This window comes from Erinaceus europaeus, chromosome 4 (genome assembly GCF_950295315.1).
Source record: "Erinaceus europaeus chromosome 4, mEriEur2.1, whole genome shotgun sequence".
NCBI classification, from domain to species: Eukaryota; Metazoa; Chordata; class Mammalia; order Eulipotyphla; family Erinaceidae; genus Erinaceus; species Erinaceus europaeus.
The window spans coordinates 6412448-6433286 of record NC_080165.1 but is presented as its reverse complement, the minus strand read 5'-3'; the positions used below and the strand labels follow the sequence as shown (position 1 = coordinate 6433286).

Sequence of the window (20839 nt, the reverse complement as noted above, 5' to 3'; positions counted from 1 at the left end):
TACTATGTTCAAATCTCCTTCGGCCTTTTTTCACTATTCAGTGAAATAAATAGAAATTCTTTAGACAAATACAGATATATGGTTACCTCTTTGCTGAAGACACTTAATATTTTGTCATCTTTTCTCTTGCATGAAATCAATTCTATTCTATTTTTTTCAAGTTTTATTTCTAGCCTTGGTCTCTCTTTTCAAAGTACAGTCTGTACCTTTCTCATCACCTCACCATTCTCTCCTGATTCCAACTTGCCGTCCCTTTTCATCAGGGTTAAACTATTTCATCATAATCTCCATGCTTTCATTCATGATTTTCAAAATCATACACATGGCAATTAACGGCCTTAGAAAGGGCTAGCGCGTGTCAGTTCTTCAAATTCCTTTGCTTTCTGTGTGAAATACTTGTAAAGATATATATATATATTCGATTTCTTTCACTTTAGTGTTCACATACAAGTCACTCTCAACTAAGCCCTCTCACCTCAAATCCCCCCAGGCTCCAATGTGCCAGCGTCTCTCTTCACTCCATTCCAGAAGCCGCTTTCCCTCCTTTGCTGAGTACGCCAAACCCATTCCCTCTAGGAAGCCGAACTGCCCAATTATTATCACCCTCTAATTTTTTTTTTCATGATCTATTTCTTGTTGCAACTTCACCTATGCTGCTGTTATTAAGATGATCATCTATTATTATGATCTTTATTTACTGGATAGAGACATCCAGAAATTGAGAGGGCAGGGAGAGGCAGAGAGGCAGAAAGACAGAGAAACCCCTGCAGCCCTGCTTCATTCACCACTCGCAAAGCTTTCTCCCTGCAGGTGGTGACGGAGGCTCAAACCCGGGTCCTTGCGCACTGTAACACATGCATTCAATCAGATGTGCCACCACCCAGCCACTTAGATTACCATTTTTCTTTCAGTTTCTTTATTTGAGGATTGATGGTTTACACTCAACAGTAAAATACAGTAGTTCGTACATGCATAACATTTCCCAGTTTTCCACACAACAATTCAACCCCCTCTATGTCCTCCTCTGCCTTCCTGTTCCAGGACCGGAGCCCTCCCCCTTCCCCCAGAGTCCTCTACTTTGGTGCAAGACACCAACTCCAGTCCAGGTCCCACTTGGTATTCTCCCTTCTGATCTTGTTTTTTCAACGTCTGTCTATAAGTGAGATCATCCCATATTCATCCTTCTCTTTCTGGCTGATCTCACTTCACATGATTCCTTTAAGCTCCGATCAAAATTCAGTCAGCCAGAAGAAGTCACTATTTACCACTTAAAAGCCCTAAATGAGAAACTCACCTCTTTGGTCAATCTCTCCAGTTGGGTTCGGCTGTCAGCGAGCTTTGTTTGCATCCAAGTTTTGATTCCGACAATGGGACAGCTTCGAAGGTTCATCTCTATTTCTTTCATGTCTTTCAGAGATGATTCAACTGTTTCTATTTCGTTGACAAATGCCTGGACATATACAATAAGTTCATGTTGAGTTCATTTCTGTGCAAGTGGATGAGATAGCTATAGTCTGTTTACCTGTATGCCTGAGAATATTATAGAAACAGACTTCTTGGGAATCAGAACTTTCAACTAAAGACAGTAAGAAAAGAACACAGTGGAAACCTGGACTGAGTATTACACCCAAGCAAAGGACTCTGGGACTGAGGGAGAGGGACAGAGAGAATCCTGGGATCCTGGTGCATCTTCTAGACACTGATCAAAGGGAGATGAGAGATTGTGTCTCTGTGTTAAAGACTAGACTGTAATCCATTCATCCCCCAATATATATATATTTTTAATTTCAAGGGGAAAAAATTTCTTTAAGAAATTCATTGTATGGCTGCCTCACAGAGACATCTGCCAAATTGGACTGGAAGTACTTGGTCGCAGCAGGGAATAGTCTTAATTAATTTAGAGAAACCTAATGATCTCAGCAAAAGGAAATTAGATGCAGCACTGCAGGCAGATCTCATTTATTAAACTATGTTTTTCTCAAAGCCTGACCATGTGACACAAGAGCAACACAGAACCAGTGGTTAAGATACCAAGATGGTCACAGTAGCACACATCGCAGCTCCTGATGGACCGACATCACTCGTAGCCTTTGGACTTCATATTCTAGCACCAAGGTCAAAATGTAACACTATTGATGCTGTACTCAGCCATTCTTTTATTAACTATAAAGTCCAAAAATGCTTATGATAAAAGATGACATCTAGCTTTATTATCATGTCACATTCTTAGAGGTTTCGCAACAGCAGTAAATAATACAGGGCAAGAAGGAATGTTATTTATTGTGGAAGATCCCCTTCATCAGCAGAACTCACAGTGCATTGGTCAAGCTGTCTTTGCAGGGCCTCACCATCTCCATGGGCAGCCTGCTCTTTCATTAAGAAGTCTTTCGCGCCATCTGTCCACTTCTCAATGACTTTCGAATCAGACTATTGAACAAAGGAGGAAATTACTCGGTGACATTCAAACCCAACTCAATCTCAAGATCTATCACCACTGGGGGAAAATGACAACTTTTCCCAACTTGATAGCATCATTTTCATTTATTTCTTTTTTTATTCTACAACTTTGAAAATAATAACCTTCTTCATTCTTGATAAAAACCCACAAAAGATGACAGTCAACAAACTAAGCTATTGTGCTTAATATAAGCAACACCTGTGAGTAAAAATCGAAACTACAGGAAAAGATATTTTTCTAGGAATCATCAAAATACACATCTCCCATTCACATATCATTTAGAACAAATCTTCCCCTACAGTGAACTGTTCAGATAAAGAACAAGTAAATAGTTTAGTGAAGGAAGTAAAATAAGTTTCACTGTTTCTGCTGATGTTTACAATCTTGTATCTGAGAACCCAGGACAGCATGCTGCCAAGGACACAGTTTCATCCAATGGAAGCACCCAAGAAGCACCCACTATAATCTAGTTACTGTGCATGATGACTGGGTGTCCAAAAACAAACAGGAAAGGAAATCTTTCCCAAGAAAGAGATAGTAACATTGGAAATGAACTTTAAAGGATGCACAGAAGCAGGTCCAACTGGAGTACCAATACTAGAAGCAATGTTTATTCCTTCCCCAGTTTTCTTGTTTCACCATTTGCCAGTGTAACTTGTTAATTCCCCTTCAGATCTGTGCTAAGTTCCTTTCCCAGCACCTCCTCCAGGGAGTAAAGATAAACTTAAAAAATAATAATAATAATCACAGTCTTCCTAGAGTCTTCTATTGGCTTGATTTCCCATTACATCTTTAGAAAGAGTCTGGACGAGGCTTACCAGCAGCATCTACCTTGACGCCTGGTGACCATTACATTCCTTACTAAGCATATACAAGATCTCTCGTTGGTCACTGACCTTACAACTCTGCCAGAAACTGACAGCAACTAACTTAAGCACTCTAGAGTCTAGAAAATAATGTTCTCACTCCAACTCTACCAGGCCCCAGAGACAGAGAGAGAGAAGGAAAAAGGGAGGGACATTCCGAAGTAGTAATAGGTGTTGGTGTGACTTGAAAAGGAAGAGAAGACGGGATCGTGGGAACAAACGGGCAAACATATTGGAACATAGACAGAGCTGTAGAAACGATACTTAACCAACATCTACAACCTCAGAACTGCTGTAGCTTCTAATAGATCCAGAACTCTACTGGCAGAATGGTGCAGAGTAATACTCCTGTTGTCTTAAAATTTTATAAATCACTAACAAAATTTAAAAAAAAAAATTCTCAGGGCCAGGTGGTGGAACTTTGCCAAATGAGGCTATTTTTAACTATACCTTTAACTTGTTTGCATTTCATATACTTTCTCATCTCCATTCCAAACATCTTAAGAATTTAGGGCATTATCACTGCTATATAGCTGGGAGATTCATTAACTGATTTTAAGTAAGAAGAGTGACATTCTCCTGGGCCATGAACTTTTGAAATTTATATAGTAGTATTATATTCAAAGGAAGTTTTAATTACAAATAATCTCCACTGAAACTTAAGAATCCCAGTTGTTGACAAATGAGAACAGCTTTATGGCAGAGGCCCCTTCCTTTCTCTTCACTGCCTTCTCTCTCTCTCTCTCTCTCTCTCTCTCTCTCTCACACACACACACACACACACAGACATGCACATGTCTCTCTCTTACACTTAAAACTTGAGAATAAAACAGGAAAGCCATAGATATGTTTAAGTCATAGAGACATATCTGTTCCTTTTGTTAGTGTTCTTCCTAACACTAACAAAAGGAACAGATGACATCTGAAAATGTTTTCACTGCTGGAATTCTTGTGCACACTTACTTGAAAGAGAAGCAGTGCACATATCAAAAGAAAATATCAGAGAGTGAACGAAAATCTAGCAACTTAGCAGCCATGAGGCCTGAACAGAAACACACATCAGATTTCCCTCAGAAACTCACCTATCAAATAAGAAATGGTAACACCTAGACTGATTGTTGTGTAAAACAGAGATAATGGACAGGGCCAGGTACAGGGCGAACATGACAAATATGATGATGAAAATCTGTAAAACCAAAGAGTTTTTACAAAGCCCCATAAAGAGGCATCACTTCCTTTTTCTTTGCTTTGCTTTTTTTTTTCTCTCCTATTTGACAGGACAGAGAGAAATTTGAGAGAGGAAGAGGAGGAGATAGAGAAGAAGAAAGACAGAAGACACCAGCAGACCTGCTTCCCCGCTTGTGAAGCGTCACCCCTTGCAGGTGGGGAGCGGGGCTTAAACCCATAGCCTTCAATGGATCCTTGTGTGCTCAACCAGGTGTGCCAATACCTGGTCCTCAAGGCCATCTCGTTCAATGTGGGACTATGTGAAAGCTTGGTAGAGCTTAGGGGTGGTCTCCCATCCTTGGATGGAGGTCTGAAAAGACACCCCACTTGTTAGCCTCTCTCCTTATAGAGATGAGCCAAGAGGGAAAAGTCTCCCAGACTCAGTTTCTCCTTGTTAGTCTCTCAAGCTCACAGAAAGCCTACAGGCCTCTCACACTTAGTTCCCCCTGCTAGCAGCAGGCCAAATGGCTGCCTGCTTGAGGGTTCACACAAACTTCACGATAATCACTCAAAGTTCACATATCCACTATAACTTCATCTTCTGGTCATATAGGAGAACACACTCTATCATACACCCCTGCCAGTACCAGGCAGTTAAGACCCCATATTCTATTTCCTCGTGCCCTTTGATATCTGTGATTCACATCAAGCTTTGTTTTTCTTCTCCTTCTCTACCTCTCCTTACTGGTTTAACCCCTATGCTTCTCTCAAATACCTTTGGATAATTAACTTGCCTGCATCATGGAGACTAATTGTCTTGATCTTTATGTATCTCATCAATTCTTGTCATACCAACCCTGTACCATGGGGACAAGCTGACCTTTAAGAAACTTGTAATTTCTTTTTTTTTTAATTTATTTTATTTATTCCCTTTTGTTGCCCTTGTTGTTTTATTGTTGTAGTTATTGTTGTTGTTGTCGTTGTTGGATAGGAAAGAGAGAAATGGAGAGAGGAGGGGAAGACAGAGAGGAGGAGAGAAAGATAGACACCTGCAGACCTGCTTCACCGCCTGTGAAGCGACTCCCCTGCAGGTGGGGAGCCGGGGTTCGAACCGGGATCCTTATGCCGGTCCTTGTGCTTTGCGCTACAGCCTGACTCCCTAAACTTGTAATTTCTGACATATGTGAAAAATGTTCTTTGTTTAACTCAGTATAAAATCCTGTACCCACCTTCAAATAAACAGATGTTCATACCAGAATGTCTCCCGATGCCTCTTTCTAATTCATGCAGCCACTAGAGCTGGTGAGGGAGAGTCGGAGGCTTTCCCCACCCCAGGTTGGAGGCACTCCACGTGAGCCCCAGCAGTTCAAGTTCTAATATTTATTCCCTCCAAAGACCCTAAAGGGGTGAGCAGCCAGAATAAGCAGCATTTTGCAATCAGCATCAGTTCAGTGTCTAACTGCTGTCAGTAGTAATGCCTGCTCTGTCACATAACTGTTGTCAGCAACTGTTAATAATGACTTAAGGTAAAGTGAAGGGGCAGCAGGTAGGGTGTGTGCCTTACCATATGCATAAGCCAGGGATCCCCCCCCCACTACCTCACAGGAGTTTCTATGGGACTGGAGGAAGATCTGGTGGTATCTGTCCCTCTCTTTCTCTCTCTGATTTAAAAAAGAAGAAGGGGAGTTTGGCGGTAGCACAGTGGTTAAGCGCAGACGGCACAAAGCGCAAGGACCAGCGTAAGGATCCTGGTTCAAGCCCCCGGCTCCCCACCTGCAGAGGAGTCAGTTCACAAGCGGTGAGGCAGGTCTGCAGGTGTCTGTCTTTCTCTCCCCCTCTCTGTCTTCCCCTCCTCTCTCCACTTCTCTCTGTCCTATCCAACAACAAAGACATCAATAACAACAACAATATAATTACAACAATTAAAAAAACAAGGTCAACAAAAAGGGAAAACTAAATAAATATTTTTAAAAGTCTTTAAAAGAAGAAGAAGGAGAAGAGGAGGAGGAGGAGGAAGAAACTGTAGCAGTAGGGGGCCAGGTGGTGGCACAACACCCGCTTAAGTGCACACAGTACTAAGCACAAGAACCTGAACAAGTCTCTGGGTTCGAGCCCCCTGCTCCCCACCTGTCTGGGGTACACTTCACAGGCAGTGAAGCAGGTCTGCAGGTGTGTCTCTTTATCTCTCCCTCTCTATCTCCCCATCCTCTCTCAATTTCTCTCTGTTGTATCTAATAAAAAAAAAAAAGTGACTCAGAGTGGTGAAACCACACATACACAAGTCCAAGGTTGGGAGTGAAGGGCTGTTATTTGTAACATGTCTAGCTACTCAGCAGAAGAAAATGAGTAAATGAGGGAGGGTCCAGACTGTAGGAATGATGGCTCACAGGGCCTCCCCAACATTTAGCAGCACCGTACGGAAAGCACTTTTTAGTCACTAAGGTAAGATCAATCAAACACTATTTCTGGGGGTCCAGCTGGTGGTACACCTGGTTGAGTGCACATGTAACCATGTGCAAGGACCCGGGTTCAAGCCCCTCCGTTCCCACCTGCAGGAAGGAAGCTTCACAAGTGGTGAAGCAATGTTGCAGGTGTCTCTCTTTGCCTCAACTCTCTCTCTTCCCCTTCCTTCTGGTTTCTCCAGGTCTCTATTCAAAATAAATAAATAAAATATATATAAAAAATACTCTGTGTGCAGGTAAGTGCAGGATAGGGAGCTGCTTTGTCTTCCAGTGTCTCCTCTTTCCCTGAGAGGAAAACCTTCTCATTCCACTTGAAACCGATGTCTCCTGTACCTTAAAGCAAATATATCAAAAGTTTGCTTATCTCTAGGTCGATTTAACAGTAAGATAAGCTACAGAGAAAATGAAAGAGTTCACGGGATGTTTCTCCATTGCAAAGATCACTCAGTGGGTGGACTTATGAGCCTCTAAGTTACAATTATGAGTATCTGAAGTTTTCTCAACCCATATCTACTTAAAAGGAAATCTCTGAATATATTCTGACAGGGTAATTTCTTATGTTTCTATTTCCTCTGAGGAATGGCAATTATTTTTATTTATTTATTTATTTATTGAACGTCAATTATTTTTAAAGCAGTGTAATAAAAATAACAAAATAAACACTAGTAAAATTTTAAAACAAACCCCATTATTTCACAAGCAAGCCAAAACAAATGAAGTAATTGCCGATTTGGGACAGTCATTTATCATGTGTGTACATCCTCATAGTTCCTCAAGTAAATAAAAAGTGATAGATATAGTAACTTTGTTTTATTTCATTCATTTAATTTTTCACTGGTGATTAATAGTAGGTGACAAGATTGTAAGATTACAGTGCATAGTTCCACACTATATGTACCACAGATATGGTAATTAAAAAAAAAGCAGGGGCCAGGTGGTGGCACACATGGTTCAGCACACGTCACAGTGTGCAAGGGCCCTGGTTCGAGCCCCCAGTCCCTACCTGCAGGGGGAAGGCTTTGCGAGTGTTGAAGCAGGGCTGCAAGTGTCTCTCTGTCTCTCTCCCTCCTGACCTCCCCCTTCCCTCTTGATTTCTGGCTGTCTCTATCCAATAAATGAAGATAATTAAAAAAAAAATTTAAAGAAAAGCCAAAGTATCAAATGTTGTGATTTTGAAAGGGTGAGATCCTATAATCTCCCATCACTGCTCAAAAACAGAAATGTGTGAGCATTTATGATGGCCAACACCTTGCTGTCAAGTCACTGAAAAGGCATATGATGCACTGAAACAATGGCTTTAGGAGCTGAGTAGTGTCAGAGCACACTCTATGATGTTCAAGGATGGGGCTTCAAGTCCCAAGTCCCCCACACATGGAGGAAGCATCATTAGCAGTGGAGCAGTGTTGCATGGGTGGGTCCCTCGTTCCGTCTTTCTGTGTCTCTCTCTATGTTTGTTTTATAGTCTATACAAAAAAGAATTTTTAAGATGCAATGGCCACTGGGAGTGGTCTTAATAATCTTGCAGGCCCTGAGGCCCCACAATAACCCTAGTGGCATAAGCAAATAAACAAAATAAAATGAAAACCAATTCCGTTAACCCTATCACACTCTACCTCCCAATTCAAGCTACACTACTATCTCCAAGACTGTGTTTACAGCCAAATTTTTGCCATTTTATCTTGCTCTTCTCCCAACTGTTGCATGGCCACAGCTTTTTTATTTTATAGCTTTTAAAATATTGTATCTAATTATTCTTGGCTAGAGTCAGAGAGAAATTGAGAGTTCAGAGGAAGATAGAAGAATTCCGCAACTTTTTTTCCTAAGAATTTTTTATTTTTATGGTCTTTATTTATTGGATAGAGACAGCCAAAAATCAAGAAGGGGGAAGTAGAGAGGGAGAGAGACAGAGAGACACCTGCAAGACTGCTTCACCTCTCCCAAAGTTTCCCCCCCTGCAGGTGGGAAGCAGAGGCTCAAACCTGGGTCCTTGCGCATAGTGACGTGCGCATTCAACCAGGTGCGCCACCACCAGGCACCAAGAATTCCAAGACTTTTTAAGCCACGATTTTAATGCAAAACATAGGCAGAAAGAGCTGTGAAGCCTAAATCAAAACAGCAATTTAAAGTAGATGGGCTTAACATTTTATTTCGTTTGGTAAAATTCATTAACTTCAAAAATATCCTTTCCAAAAGTGCCTCCATCACATAGCAGGGTAGCCTATCATAGCACTGCCACTACACTCCTTTGTCTTGACCTATTGGGTCATCGGGATTCAGGACTCATTCTCTGTACAGAAAAAAAAATCACAGGAAAATAGGTCATGACTTTTCTTTCTTTCTTTTAATTTTTATTTCTAAAAAGGAAACACTAACAAAAACCATAGGACAAGAGGGGCACAACTACACACAATTCCCACCACCAGAACTCCGTGTCCCCTCCCCTCCCCTGATAGCTTTCCTATTCTCTATCCCTCTAGGAGTATGAACCCAGGGTCATTGTGGGATGCAGAAGGTGGAAGGTCTGGCTTCTGTAATTGCTTCCCTGCTGAACATGGGCCTTGGCAGGTCGATCCACACTCCCAGCCTGGGTCATGACTTTTCTAACCACCTAAATATAGCATTATTACAGTTCAGATTGAGAACGTACCTTGATTCCTTTTACTAAAGTAAAATGCAGTTGAGATGAAAAAAAAAAAAAAACCTCATTGTATAAAAACACCATGGACATGACACCTGGAAAGAGTTCCTTCACAAGTGTTTAAGAATATATCCCACCCCCCGCCCCAATTTCTTTTTCAGTCATTTCAAAATCTAGTTCAGTACTTACTAGTGCCAACTTATCCTCTTGACTCTGTATTAGGGAAGTTCTGTTCAATATAATTCTTCAAGTAGTAACTGAAGGAAGGAAGGTGGACACACACACACACACACACCCTTTAGGATAACCAGGCATGCTGCTCCTACAGACCCAATCTCACTAAAGGGATATGAGTGAGTGAGATATCTGAAGGTACCTTCAGAGAAACTGCACGTCTTGGGAGAGAAAAAGATCCACAGGTCCAGCCCCAATAACAACTGGAAGAGAAAGGGTTACAACGAAGCGCAAGCAATCCCAGCAATGGATAAAAGGAGCCTAGGCTCTGAGTATGGTTGCCAGCAACACAGAAGACTGTAGAAGACGTGTGTTTTTGTTTCTATGATTAATACTCGCTTTTCTAGCTGTCTCTAGCCAATAAACAAAGATAACGAAAAAAAGAAATTTACAGTCAGTGGTGCACCCAGTTGAGTGCACACACCACCATGTGCAAGGACTCGGGTTCAAGTCCCTGGTCCCCATCAGTGGGGCAAAGCTTCCTGAGGAGTGAAGCAGTGCTAAAGTGATTTCTCTCTGTCTCTCTACCTCCCTATCCCTTCACAATTTCTTTCTGTCTCTATCCAGTAGATATTTAAATTTCAAACATTTCTAAATGAATTAAGCCTAAATGCCAATGCAGAAACGAAATAGTTAAGAAACCCAGACATGGGGTCCCGGTGGTGGCGCACCTGGTTGAGCACACACATTACAATGTGCAAGGACCCAGGTTCAAGCCCCTGGTCCCCATCTGCAGGAGGAAGCTTCACAAGTGGTGAAGCAGGTTTGCAGGTGTCTCTCTGTCTCTCACCCTCTTTATCACTCCCTTCCCTCTCGATGTATGGTTCTCTATCCAATAAACAGATAAAGATAATAAAAAATAATAAAAGAGCATAAGGATCCCGGTTTGAAATCCTGGCTCCCCACCTGCAGGGGAGTCGCTTCACAGGCAGTGAAGCAGGTCTGCAGGTGTCTGTCTTTCTCTCCCCCTCTCTGTCTTCCCCTCCTCTCTCCATTTCTCTCTGTCCTATCCAACAATGATGACAACAACAACAACAACAATAACTAAAACAATAAAACAACAAGGGCAACGAAAGGGAATAAATAAAATAAAAGTAAAAAATATTAAAATAAATTAATTAAAACATTTTTTTAAATAATAAAAAAAGAAAATCCTGACATTGGACACTGTCAACAATATTGTAAGAAGGGCACAAAAGTCAATAAGAAGAATGAGGCCTTACAGACGTGCCACCAGCACAAATGCCTCTATAACTTCACTTCCCTGCTTGCCATCCAGTGGGACTGCCCTTAGTTCCCGCACCAAAGAGATTCCCTGCACAGTCACTAGTTCCCACGCTAGTCTCATCCTGCTTCAACTCCCACACTCATCCGCACAAAGTCTACCTGTCTCTCACCACCACATACTTCCTGGACTTCATTTTAAAAACATATTTTTTCATCAACTGCCATTATCTGCCATCTTTTCAATTTTATTAACATTCTTTATATAGCACTTTTCTTGGCATCTAAATCCAATTACATATATGTTAAGTATAACAATACTCATATGTAAAATGCCTTGAAGATTTAGACAAAAAAGAGTTCTACCAATATTTTCCTCGAAGTATCTGATAGTTTCTGGTCTAACATCCAAGTCCTTGGCCTACTTGGAATTTACTTCTGTGCTTGGTGAAAGATAGTGGTTCAGTTTCATTCTTTTTTTAATTTTTTTAATATTTATTTAATTTATTTATTCCCTTTGTTGCCCTTGTTGTTTTATTGTTGTAGTTATTATTGTTGTTGTCATTGTTGGATAGGACAGAGAGAAATGGAGAGAGGAGGGGAAGACAGAGAGGGGGAGAGAAAGACAGACACCTGCAGACTTGCTTCACCACCTGTGAAGCGACTCCCCTGCAGGTGGGGAGCCGGGGCTCGAACCGGGATCCTTATGCCGGTCCTTGTGCTTTGCGCCACCTGCGCTTAACCCGCTGTGCTACAGCCTGACTCCCCTCAGTTTCATTCTTCTGCACGTTTCAACCCATTTATCCCAACACCATTTGTTGAAGAGACTCCCCTTCCCCCATTTAATAGTCTGAGCATTGTTGTCAAAGGTTAGATGTCCATAGGTGTGGGGCTCACTTCTGGGCTCTAATTCTAATTCACTGGTCAGCGTATCTATTCATGTTCCAGTACCAAGCAGTTTTAATTACAATTTGAGATCTGGGAGTGTGATGCCTCCAGTTCTGTTCCTTCTTCTCAGGACTGTTTTGGCAATTTTAGGTCTTTTCTGGTTCCAAAAAAGCGTTTGTTCTATTCTCTTAAAAAATTGGTTAGGATCTTGATGGGGATTGCATTAAACTTATATATGGCTCTGAGTAGTATATTCATTTTGATGATTTTAATTCCTCCAGTCCCTGAACATGGAATATCTTTCCACTTCTTTGTATCTTTTTCTATTTCTTTGAGTAGTGACTCATAATTTTCAGTATACAAGTCTTTCACTTCTCTTGTTAGGTTTATTCCTAGATATTTTCTTGTTTTTGTTGCTATAACAATTCTCATACACACGTTTGTTCCATACATGAATATACAGAGATAATACTGGGTTGTCAGAAAAGCCATATTGTGTTTTGTACAGGAAAATACATCATGACTTTTCTGACAAGGCAAAATAATACTATTTATAAGATCTCTAAATCTAAATTTTTCATTGTTAATTTCATTGTATCCATGAAAAGTACTTGTTGAGTGTATTCTCTGTGTTGAGTACTAGTCTAGAAGTAAATCTGGGGATACATTCATGGGAAAAAGCGAAACACGAAAGACCAACGTGAGAGGCAGTAGGAGGACAGCGGGTCATTGGGAAAAGAACAGAATCAATTCATTCTATGCCTCCCCCCTTTTATACTTTTATAAAGAAGTATTTTTATACTTTTATAAAAAGTATTATTTTTAAATGTTTAGTATTATTTTAGTATTATTATTAAAATATTATTTTTAAAATTTTAGTATTATTATTAAAGTATTTTTATTTATTATTATTTTATAAAAAGCATTATAAAAAGTATTATTTAAAAATTTTTAGTATTATTAAAAGTATTATTATCTATAATTATTATTTTATAAAAAGTATTTTTATACTTTTATTAAAAAATTTTTATTGGACAGAGACAGGAATTTAGGGGGAGAGATAGAGAGACAGAGAGACACCTGCAGCTGTCCATCACTCCTGAAGCTTTTACCCTTCAGGTGGGGACCAGAGGCTTGAACCTGGGTCTTACTGCACTGTAATGAGAGCACTTAACCAGGTGCGCCACTGCCTGCCCCCTTGATCAATTCCTTCTTCATCCAGACCATCCCTAGCACAAAAGGAGGTGGTTTAGAAAATCTTTCTCTTTCTCACAAGCAAAATGTCACACCATCCTTTCTCCTAGGACTTTATCACTGTCTCAGTTATTGACATTTTTAGACATGGCAAAGGCTGCAGCTTCCAGATTTTCATGGCCCTCACTCAGATTACTTGCTTTCTTCGCCAGGCATGATCAATGACCCAGCTCGGACTGTCCACTCCAGATGACTATACCTCTAGGAAAATAGCTTCAAGAACTCAGCTAGCTGATACTGACAAGGCAGCTTCTAGCAATCTCAGCTACTTTGCAAACTACCACTGATCTCTGTTTCATGCACACTTGTCATTCCTGAAACATCATTTGGACTATTTTAAAACGATTTTCTATTATCTTTTTTTATTTCATTAGTAATTTAATATTGATTTACAAAATTGCATGTCAACAGGGGTATAATTCCACACCATTCCCACCACCAGGCTCTGAATCCCCAGTCCCTCCATTGCAAACCACTGCAGTTCTCCCAAGGCTGCAGACATGGGTTAACTGTCACCTCTACAACTATCTGTCTACATTTGGACATAATTGCCCCTTTTTCTTCCAAGTCCAGTCCTCTCTTCCCCTCTAAGCCACACATGCCCCTATTTCTACATCCAAATATCCCTCTCCTTTCCCTCCTCTCTCTCTAGGACCTCATGGAGCTGGCATTCAGAGCCCTCTTACCACTTCTCTCCCACTGGGAATATGGATCAAAACTGTTTCTGAGAGGCAGAAGGTAGGAGTTCTGGCTTCTGTCAATTTTCTCTTCTCTACAAGGTTGCCAAGTCCTTAGTTCTACCAAGAAATCCCTTTGCAAAATAAAACAATGATTGGGAAACTGGGGAATGTTATGCATGTACAAACTATTGTATTTACTGTTGAATGTAAAACATTAATTCCCCAATAAAGAAATAAAGAAAGGGAAAAAAATAATAAAACAATGAAATATGACATCCATTAAAAGAATGTGCTTGATAAATGAGTTATAAATTCTAACTGAATTTATAATTATGTGTGTACGAACTATTGTGTTTACTGTGGACTGTAAAACATTAAATGCCTGCTAAAGGGGGGGGGGAAGGAAAAGAAGAAAAATAAATTCCAACTGAGTAAATACCCAAAGTAGAACAAGAAAAAAATGCAAAAGATTCGCAAGACAGAATATTAGAGTGCTCCATGATGATCACCATCTCCCCTATAGAATACTTCAGCTCCTAATGGTTTCTGGATTTACCTCAAAAGTTCTCAGTTTGGGTGTAATTTCTTCCAGAAACTGCAGATCTTTGGAAATCTTCATCTTTTGTCTGTTCCACTTTCCCTGAACATCATCAAAGTCTTGCTTGCACATCTGTCCTACATCTGGAGCGACATTCTTTTCCATAGCCCTCGTGTCCTCTGCAAGTTTAAATAACGTAGGTTTTTGATTTTCAAGGATTTCATCAAGGGCCTGGAAGAATCATATCATAATTACACACAAGAGTTTATCTGTATAGAAGGAATAATAGCATGGACTATAATGCAGTAAAAAAAAAAATCACTTTTTTAGAACACTGGATATATTTGGACCTTAAGTGGTAAGTTGGCTATAACATATGCTGATGCAGTGTTATTATTACACGACCTCAAATTCAAATAATGTTATAGTGTAGTTTACTTCAATAAAAAAGGAAATGAAAGCATTCAATCAAAAGCTGTGATACACTCATAAGAATATAAACATAGGGAGTCGGTCGGTAGTGCAGCGGGTTAAGCGCACATGGTGCAAAGCACAAGGACTAGTCTAAGGATCCAGGTTCGAGCCCCCAGCTCCCCACCTGCAGGGGAGTCACTTCACAGGTGGTGAAGCTGGTCTGCAGGTGTCTATCTTTCTCTCCCCCCTCTCCATTTCTCTCCATCTTTATAATATGTATATATATATATATACATAGCCCAAAAAGCTAAAGCTTTCATCACCAGTTAGGAGACTCTGAGGGTCATGGCTCTGAATCTGCATGTATGAATTCCATCCTTTGCAATGTCTGTGCCAGAGTGGTCCCTCATTTGTCTCTACACTGACTCTCAAAGTCATATCAATAAATACATTTTTTTTTTGCCTACAGGATTATGGCTAGGGCTCAGTGCCTGCACTATGAATCCACTGCTCCTGGAGGTGATTTTTCCCATTTTGTTGCCCTTGTTGTTGCACTTGTTATAGTTGTCACTGTTACTGTTGTTGTTGGATAGGACAGAGAGAAATGGAGAGAGGAGGGGAAGACAGAGAGGAGGAGAGAAAGACAGACACCTGCAGACCTGCTTCACTGCCTGTGAAGCGACTCCCCTGCATTTGGGGAGCCGGGGGCTCAAACTGGGATCCTTCCACGGGTCCTTGTGCTTTGCGCCATGTGTGCTTAACCCACTGAGCTATACCGCCCAGCTCATAAATACATTTTTTTTTAAGTTTCAACTTTCCCACAGTGAGTTCTGAGTTCTGCCTGGGTCTAACATAATGTATCTTCCACCACAATGACCACTTAATACACTCATCCACAACTGAGTCAATACTGTACAGTGCATAATCTTCTAGCTTATGAAAAACTGCAGAACCCCATATGCTAACGCCAGAAAGCCTTTTATTAAATTTATATTAGTGGTTTAATAATAATTAAGAAAATGTAAGATAACAGGGGTACAACTCCATACAGTTCCCACCACTAGAGTTCCATGTCCCATCCCCTTCACTGGACTTTCAAGATGGCCTTTTTGGTCAATACCAGGCCATCCCATTATCTAGGGCTCTATTCTGGGAATCCTGGGATTCCCACATTTATATGATGGGCCTAGACCTCTAAGAGAGCCCTCTTTCCACCATCACTGGTCATCTCCATCAGGAACAGCATCATAAACCCTTGTGTGGGCCTCTCCAGGGCCTTGCCCTCAGTGTAGAGCAGCAATGGTAGTGACTCCCCACTCTCTGAAGGGAGGCTGGTCAGCCTGCTCTGCCCCTCCAGGAAGACGGGGCCTGACATGAGCACAGCCTAGAATGTTCCCAGCTGTGACTATGGACTGTGAGCTCAGACTAACAGGGACTTACAGAGGTCACACAGGCTCCTGTGCTGAATATGAACAGACACGGCCCCTAGGTCAGACTGATGGGATTTACAGTTAATGGTATTTATATACTTTCTTCACGTCTGGGAGCTACTCTCTGCCCCAATCCAGGTTTCTAGCCTCCATTCCTGACTCAGAAAGCCTTTTTACAATTCAACTGACTGTCATGACTGCATTAAACACTGTTCGGAGGTCATAAACAAGTCAAGAGCTTTAAGTTGATAACAAAGAGGGATAAGATAGGTTTTCATCCTACTTAACACATGTAATAACTTTTCTTTATAGCTGAGGTCTGACAGTAACTACATAATCTTCAATGATAAGAAAATCTGAGGGTCAGACAGTTGGCTGCGTAGAACTGTGGACCTTTATCTGAGTGCTTGCACCACATTATAATACAGAAGGAAGCCCTTTCTCCTTCACTGAATCTGGAGGGAGAAGGGAGTCGGGAAGCTTCCAATGAAGGGGCGGGACACAGAGCTCCGGTGATGGGAACTGTATGGAATTATACCCCTGTGAGCTAACAGTCTTGTTCATCATTATTAAATAACTAATAAAAATTCTAAAAAAAAAATGAAAATAAAAGTGACCTGGAGCAGTGACATCATGTCCCCAACTCCAAAAACAAACAGAAATAATCAGAAATGCAGCTTTGAACAATTTTGGTTAAAAAATGTTAGTTTTTCTTTAAACATCTGGAAAAAAAAAAAAAAGCTACTTCAGAATTAATTATACGAAATACCAGAAAAGTTTCTAGAATTCTAAGGTGTAAGATAAATATTACCTTTGCTTCCTGCAGGGCCTTCTCAACTTCTGTGAAATCATTTAACATATTCAGAGATATCTGGGCCTTGTCCTCTGCATCACTCAGAACCTCTTTCAGGTTCTTCAATGCTCCCAAATATGCATGTCCACGCTGGCTCTTCAGTTCTGTTCATTGAGAAGTACTTACTTTGAGACTAAGGTTAGGAACTCAATACTACTGGACATGCAATAAATCTTCCAAATAAATATAATAAGTAATTTCTAATATACAAGAAGTTAAAACCCACAATAAAAAAGGGGGCCTTTGTTAGCTACTAAAATAAATCACTCTCTTGGCATTTCTCAGAGTCAGTGACTTCATTCCTGCGGATGTTGCTGTTTGAAATATTAACTAGCCCCACTATCAGTTTTCTTCATTTCATCATGATGAAATGTCTCTCTGAACACAGCACCACAACGTTTCTTTTGTCTCTGGTAATCTCATTCTCACCAATTGCTACACAATGAATAAAAGAACAAAAAGATCCTCTCAACCAGTCTTACTTGAAGTCCAAGCTCACAGACAGATTTGACCATGAAACAGGGCTGCTCATATACTGAGAAATAATGACGGTCAAGTTGGAATTGTGTTTACTTCAGTCACTGATGTAAAAATCACAGACAAGCAACCTTGTCTTGTGAAAGGAAGTTCATTTGAACAAAAGGGGTTTCTACCAACTAGCAACAACAAACTAGCAGCAAAATTCACAAAAGTCAAAAGATGGAATCAAGACAAATACCTACCCATGAGTTAATGAATGAACAGTTGTGGTAACACATCAAATAGAACATTTCTCAGGAGATAGAGAGAAAGGGAGAGGGAGAAGGGGAAAGAGGGAGAAAGAGAGAGAGAGAGAGAGAGAGAGAGAGAGAGAGGCCAACCATATAGGTGAACTATTAGGATGTTATGCTAAGCGAAATAAGCAAGCCAGCCTTGAGGCCCCAGGTTCAATGATAATGCTGGGGAGACAGCACATGGCTTCTATAAAAAGACCAGAATTCCTGCTGGAGGGCTGGGTGGCAGCACAGCAGGTTAAGCATACGTGGTGCGAAGTGCAAGGATCCGGGTTCCAGTCCCCGGCTCCCCAGTGCAGGGAGGTTGTTTCACAGGCAGTGAAGCAGGTCTGCAGGTGTCTGTCTTTCTCTCCCCATCTCTGTCTTCCCCTCCTCTCCATTTCTCTCTGTCCTATCCAACAACGACAACAGCAATAACAACATGGGCAACAAAATGGAAAAAATAGGCTCCAGAAGCAGTGGATTCGTAGTGCAGGCACAGAACCCCCAGTGATAAGCCTGGAGGCAAAACAAAACAACAAATACCTTCCTGCTTGAGGCTCTGGGGTCGCCAGGTTCAATCCCCATCACTACCATCATCCAGAGTTGAACAGAGCTCTGGGGAAAATGATAATAATAACCACCACCACAACAACAATACAGGGGAGAACACACAGTGGTTCTGCAAAAAGACTCTCCTGCCTGAGGCTCTGAGGTCCAAGGTTCAATCCCCAGCCCTACCATCAGCCTGAGCTCAGCAAGGCTCTGGTTAAAAATAAATAAATAAATCATAAAAAATTAAGTAACAGGGTGGGGAGATAGCATAATGATTATGCAAAAAGATTTTCCTGCCTGAGGCTCCAAAGGCCCAGGTTTGTTCCCACCACAACCATAAGCCACAGCTGAGCAGTACTCTGGTAAAATAAAATAAGAATAGGGGTGCTGGCACTTATGTGGGTGGCCTCGCAACCCAAGGTAAGCCACTGGCTTTCCCGTCACCAGTTCTAGGGACTGCATGATGCAGAAGGAAAACTGCCAGGGGAAACTCAGGTATGAACTTCCACTTTATTTGCGGTAAGTATAGAGTTTTATAGCAAACAGAACAAAGGACATTTTTCACCTATGTCAGAAATTACAGGTTTCTTAAAGGTCAGATACCCCTATGGTGGGGAGTGGTAGGCATGACAAGAAATGATGAGATACAGAAAGGTCAAAGCAATTAGTTTCCATGATGCAAGACATGTTAATTATCTAAAGGTATTAAGAAAAACATGGTGGTTAAGCCAGTAGGGTGAGATAAAGCAGAGAAGGACAAAGCTTGATCTAAATCATAAATATCAAAGGCAAGGAAATAGGTGTGGGGGTCTCACTGCCAAGGTGCTGGCAAGGCCTGTGATGGAGTTTGCTTATGTGTGTGATCAGAGGATCAAAGGGGGAGTCGGGCGGTGGCGCAGCGGGTTAAGCGCAGGTGGCGCGAAGCACAAGGACCAGCGTAAGGATCCCGGTTCGAGCCTCCGGCTCCCCACCTGCAGGGGAGTCGCTTCACAGGCGGTGAAGCACATCTGCAGGTGTCTGTCTTTGTCTCCCCCTCTCTGTCTTCCCCTCCTCTCTCCATTTCTCTCTGTCCTATCCAACAATGACATCAACAACAATAATAACTACAACAACAATGGAAACAAAAAGGAAATAAATTTAAACAAATAAATAAATAAAAAAGATCAAAGGATGGTGAGCTCTGGGTGAACATAGTAAACGTTGAGTGAACTTACAAGCAGGCAGCCATTTGGTCTGCTAGCAGGGGAGTGAACTAAGTATGAGAGGATGCAGGCTCTATTGTGAAGCTTTGAGAGACTAACAAGGGGAAACTGAGTCACGGAAAGCATTTCCCTCTTAGCTCCGGAAAGCATTTCCCTCTTAGCTCCATACCTACAGGGGAGAGACTGACAAGTGAGGTGTCTTTCCAGACCTCCATCACAAAGATGGGAGAGCTCCCCTAAGCTCTACCAGGCTTTCACATAGTCCCACATAGGGGCCTGCTGATGGCACTCCTGGTTAAGTGCACATGATACCACGCACAAGGACCTGGGTTCAAAATCCTGGTCTCCATGACAAGTAAATGATAAATAAAATAAAATAAGAAAGCATTCTGAGAAAATGAATTAAGTAACCATTCTCTTTAGCCTTACTAGTAATGGTTATTATCTATTCTACTCTCATGAGAGGAAGGAAATACAAACAAACAAACAAATAACCCAGAGCCCTTTAAAAAATGCTTTAGAAATCACTTATGGGGCCAGGTGGTGGCGCACCTGGTTGAGTGCTCACATCACAGTGCACAAGGGCCCAGGATTGAGTCCCTGGTCCCCTCCTGCAGGGGGGAGAGCTTCACAAGTGGTAAAACAGGGCTTCAGGAGTCTCTCGGTCTCTCTCCCTCTCTCTACCTCTCCCCCTACCCTCTCCATTTCTAGCTGTCTCTATCCAAACAATAAAAATAATTTTTAAAAAAACTTAAAAAAAAAAAAGAAATCACTGTATCCCTACACAATTACTGGAGAGCATGTGAAGGTTGCTTGCAGTCTGATCTAGAAGGCGGATTCAGAATGCGGTGTCATTTACTTGAATACCTGGAACACTATCAGGCACGGATGAGAACAGTGAGGATGGCACAGAACAAGTAAGGATACCCAAGCTCTAAAGGCAGGCACACAGAAGGTACTAGGACATCGCTGTGTTTACCGTCATCCAGCTGCTGCCGGCAGTTTTCTAAATCCCGCTGCACAGAGTGAAAGTGAGCCAGAAAGATATCAAAATCCCGCTGAACGAAGTCAGGGCCAGACAGCTGAGATCTCAGGACCGAGCAGCTGCAACGCACCATTTCCATCTTGGGGCCAAGGCCAAGGAGATCTGTCAGTTCCCTCTACGGGAAAGAAAACCGCAGTCACAGGTCACAGAACTCACTGTGAGACTGCCTCCCACAGAGG

General features: G+C 41.5%; 1 protein-coding gene across 1 annotated transcript in view; it reads right to left on the bottom strand.

Moving 5' to 3' along the window:
- UTRN (utrophin) overlaps positions 1 to 20839 on the bottom strand; it is a 609745-nt gene that overhangs the window by 377688 nt on the left and 211218 nt on the right. Inside the window, exons 21-25 of the mRNA XM_060190773.1 lie at positions 20595 to 20775; positions 17065 to 17210; positions 14428 to 14640; positions 2314 to 2427; positions 1295 to 1450 (exon numbers count right to left, since the gene is read on the bottom strand). Of these exons, the coding sequence (XP_060046756.1) occupies positions 1295 to 1450; positions 2314 to 2427; positions 14428 to 14640; positions 17065 to 17210; positions 20595 to 20775 (810 nt within the window). The remainder of the gene's footprint in view (positions 1 to 1294; positions 1451 to 2313; positions 2428 to 14427; positions 14641 to 17064; positions 17211 to 20594; positions 20776 to 20839) is intronic.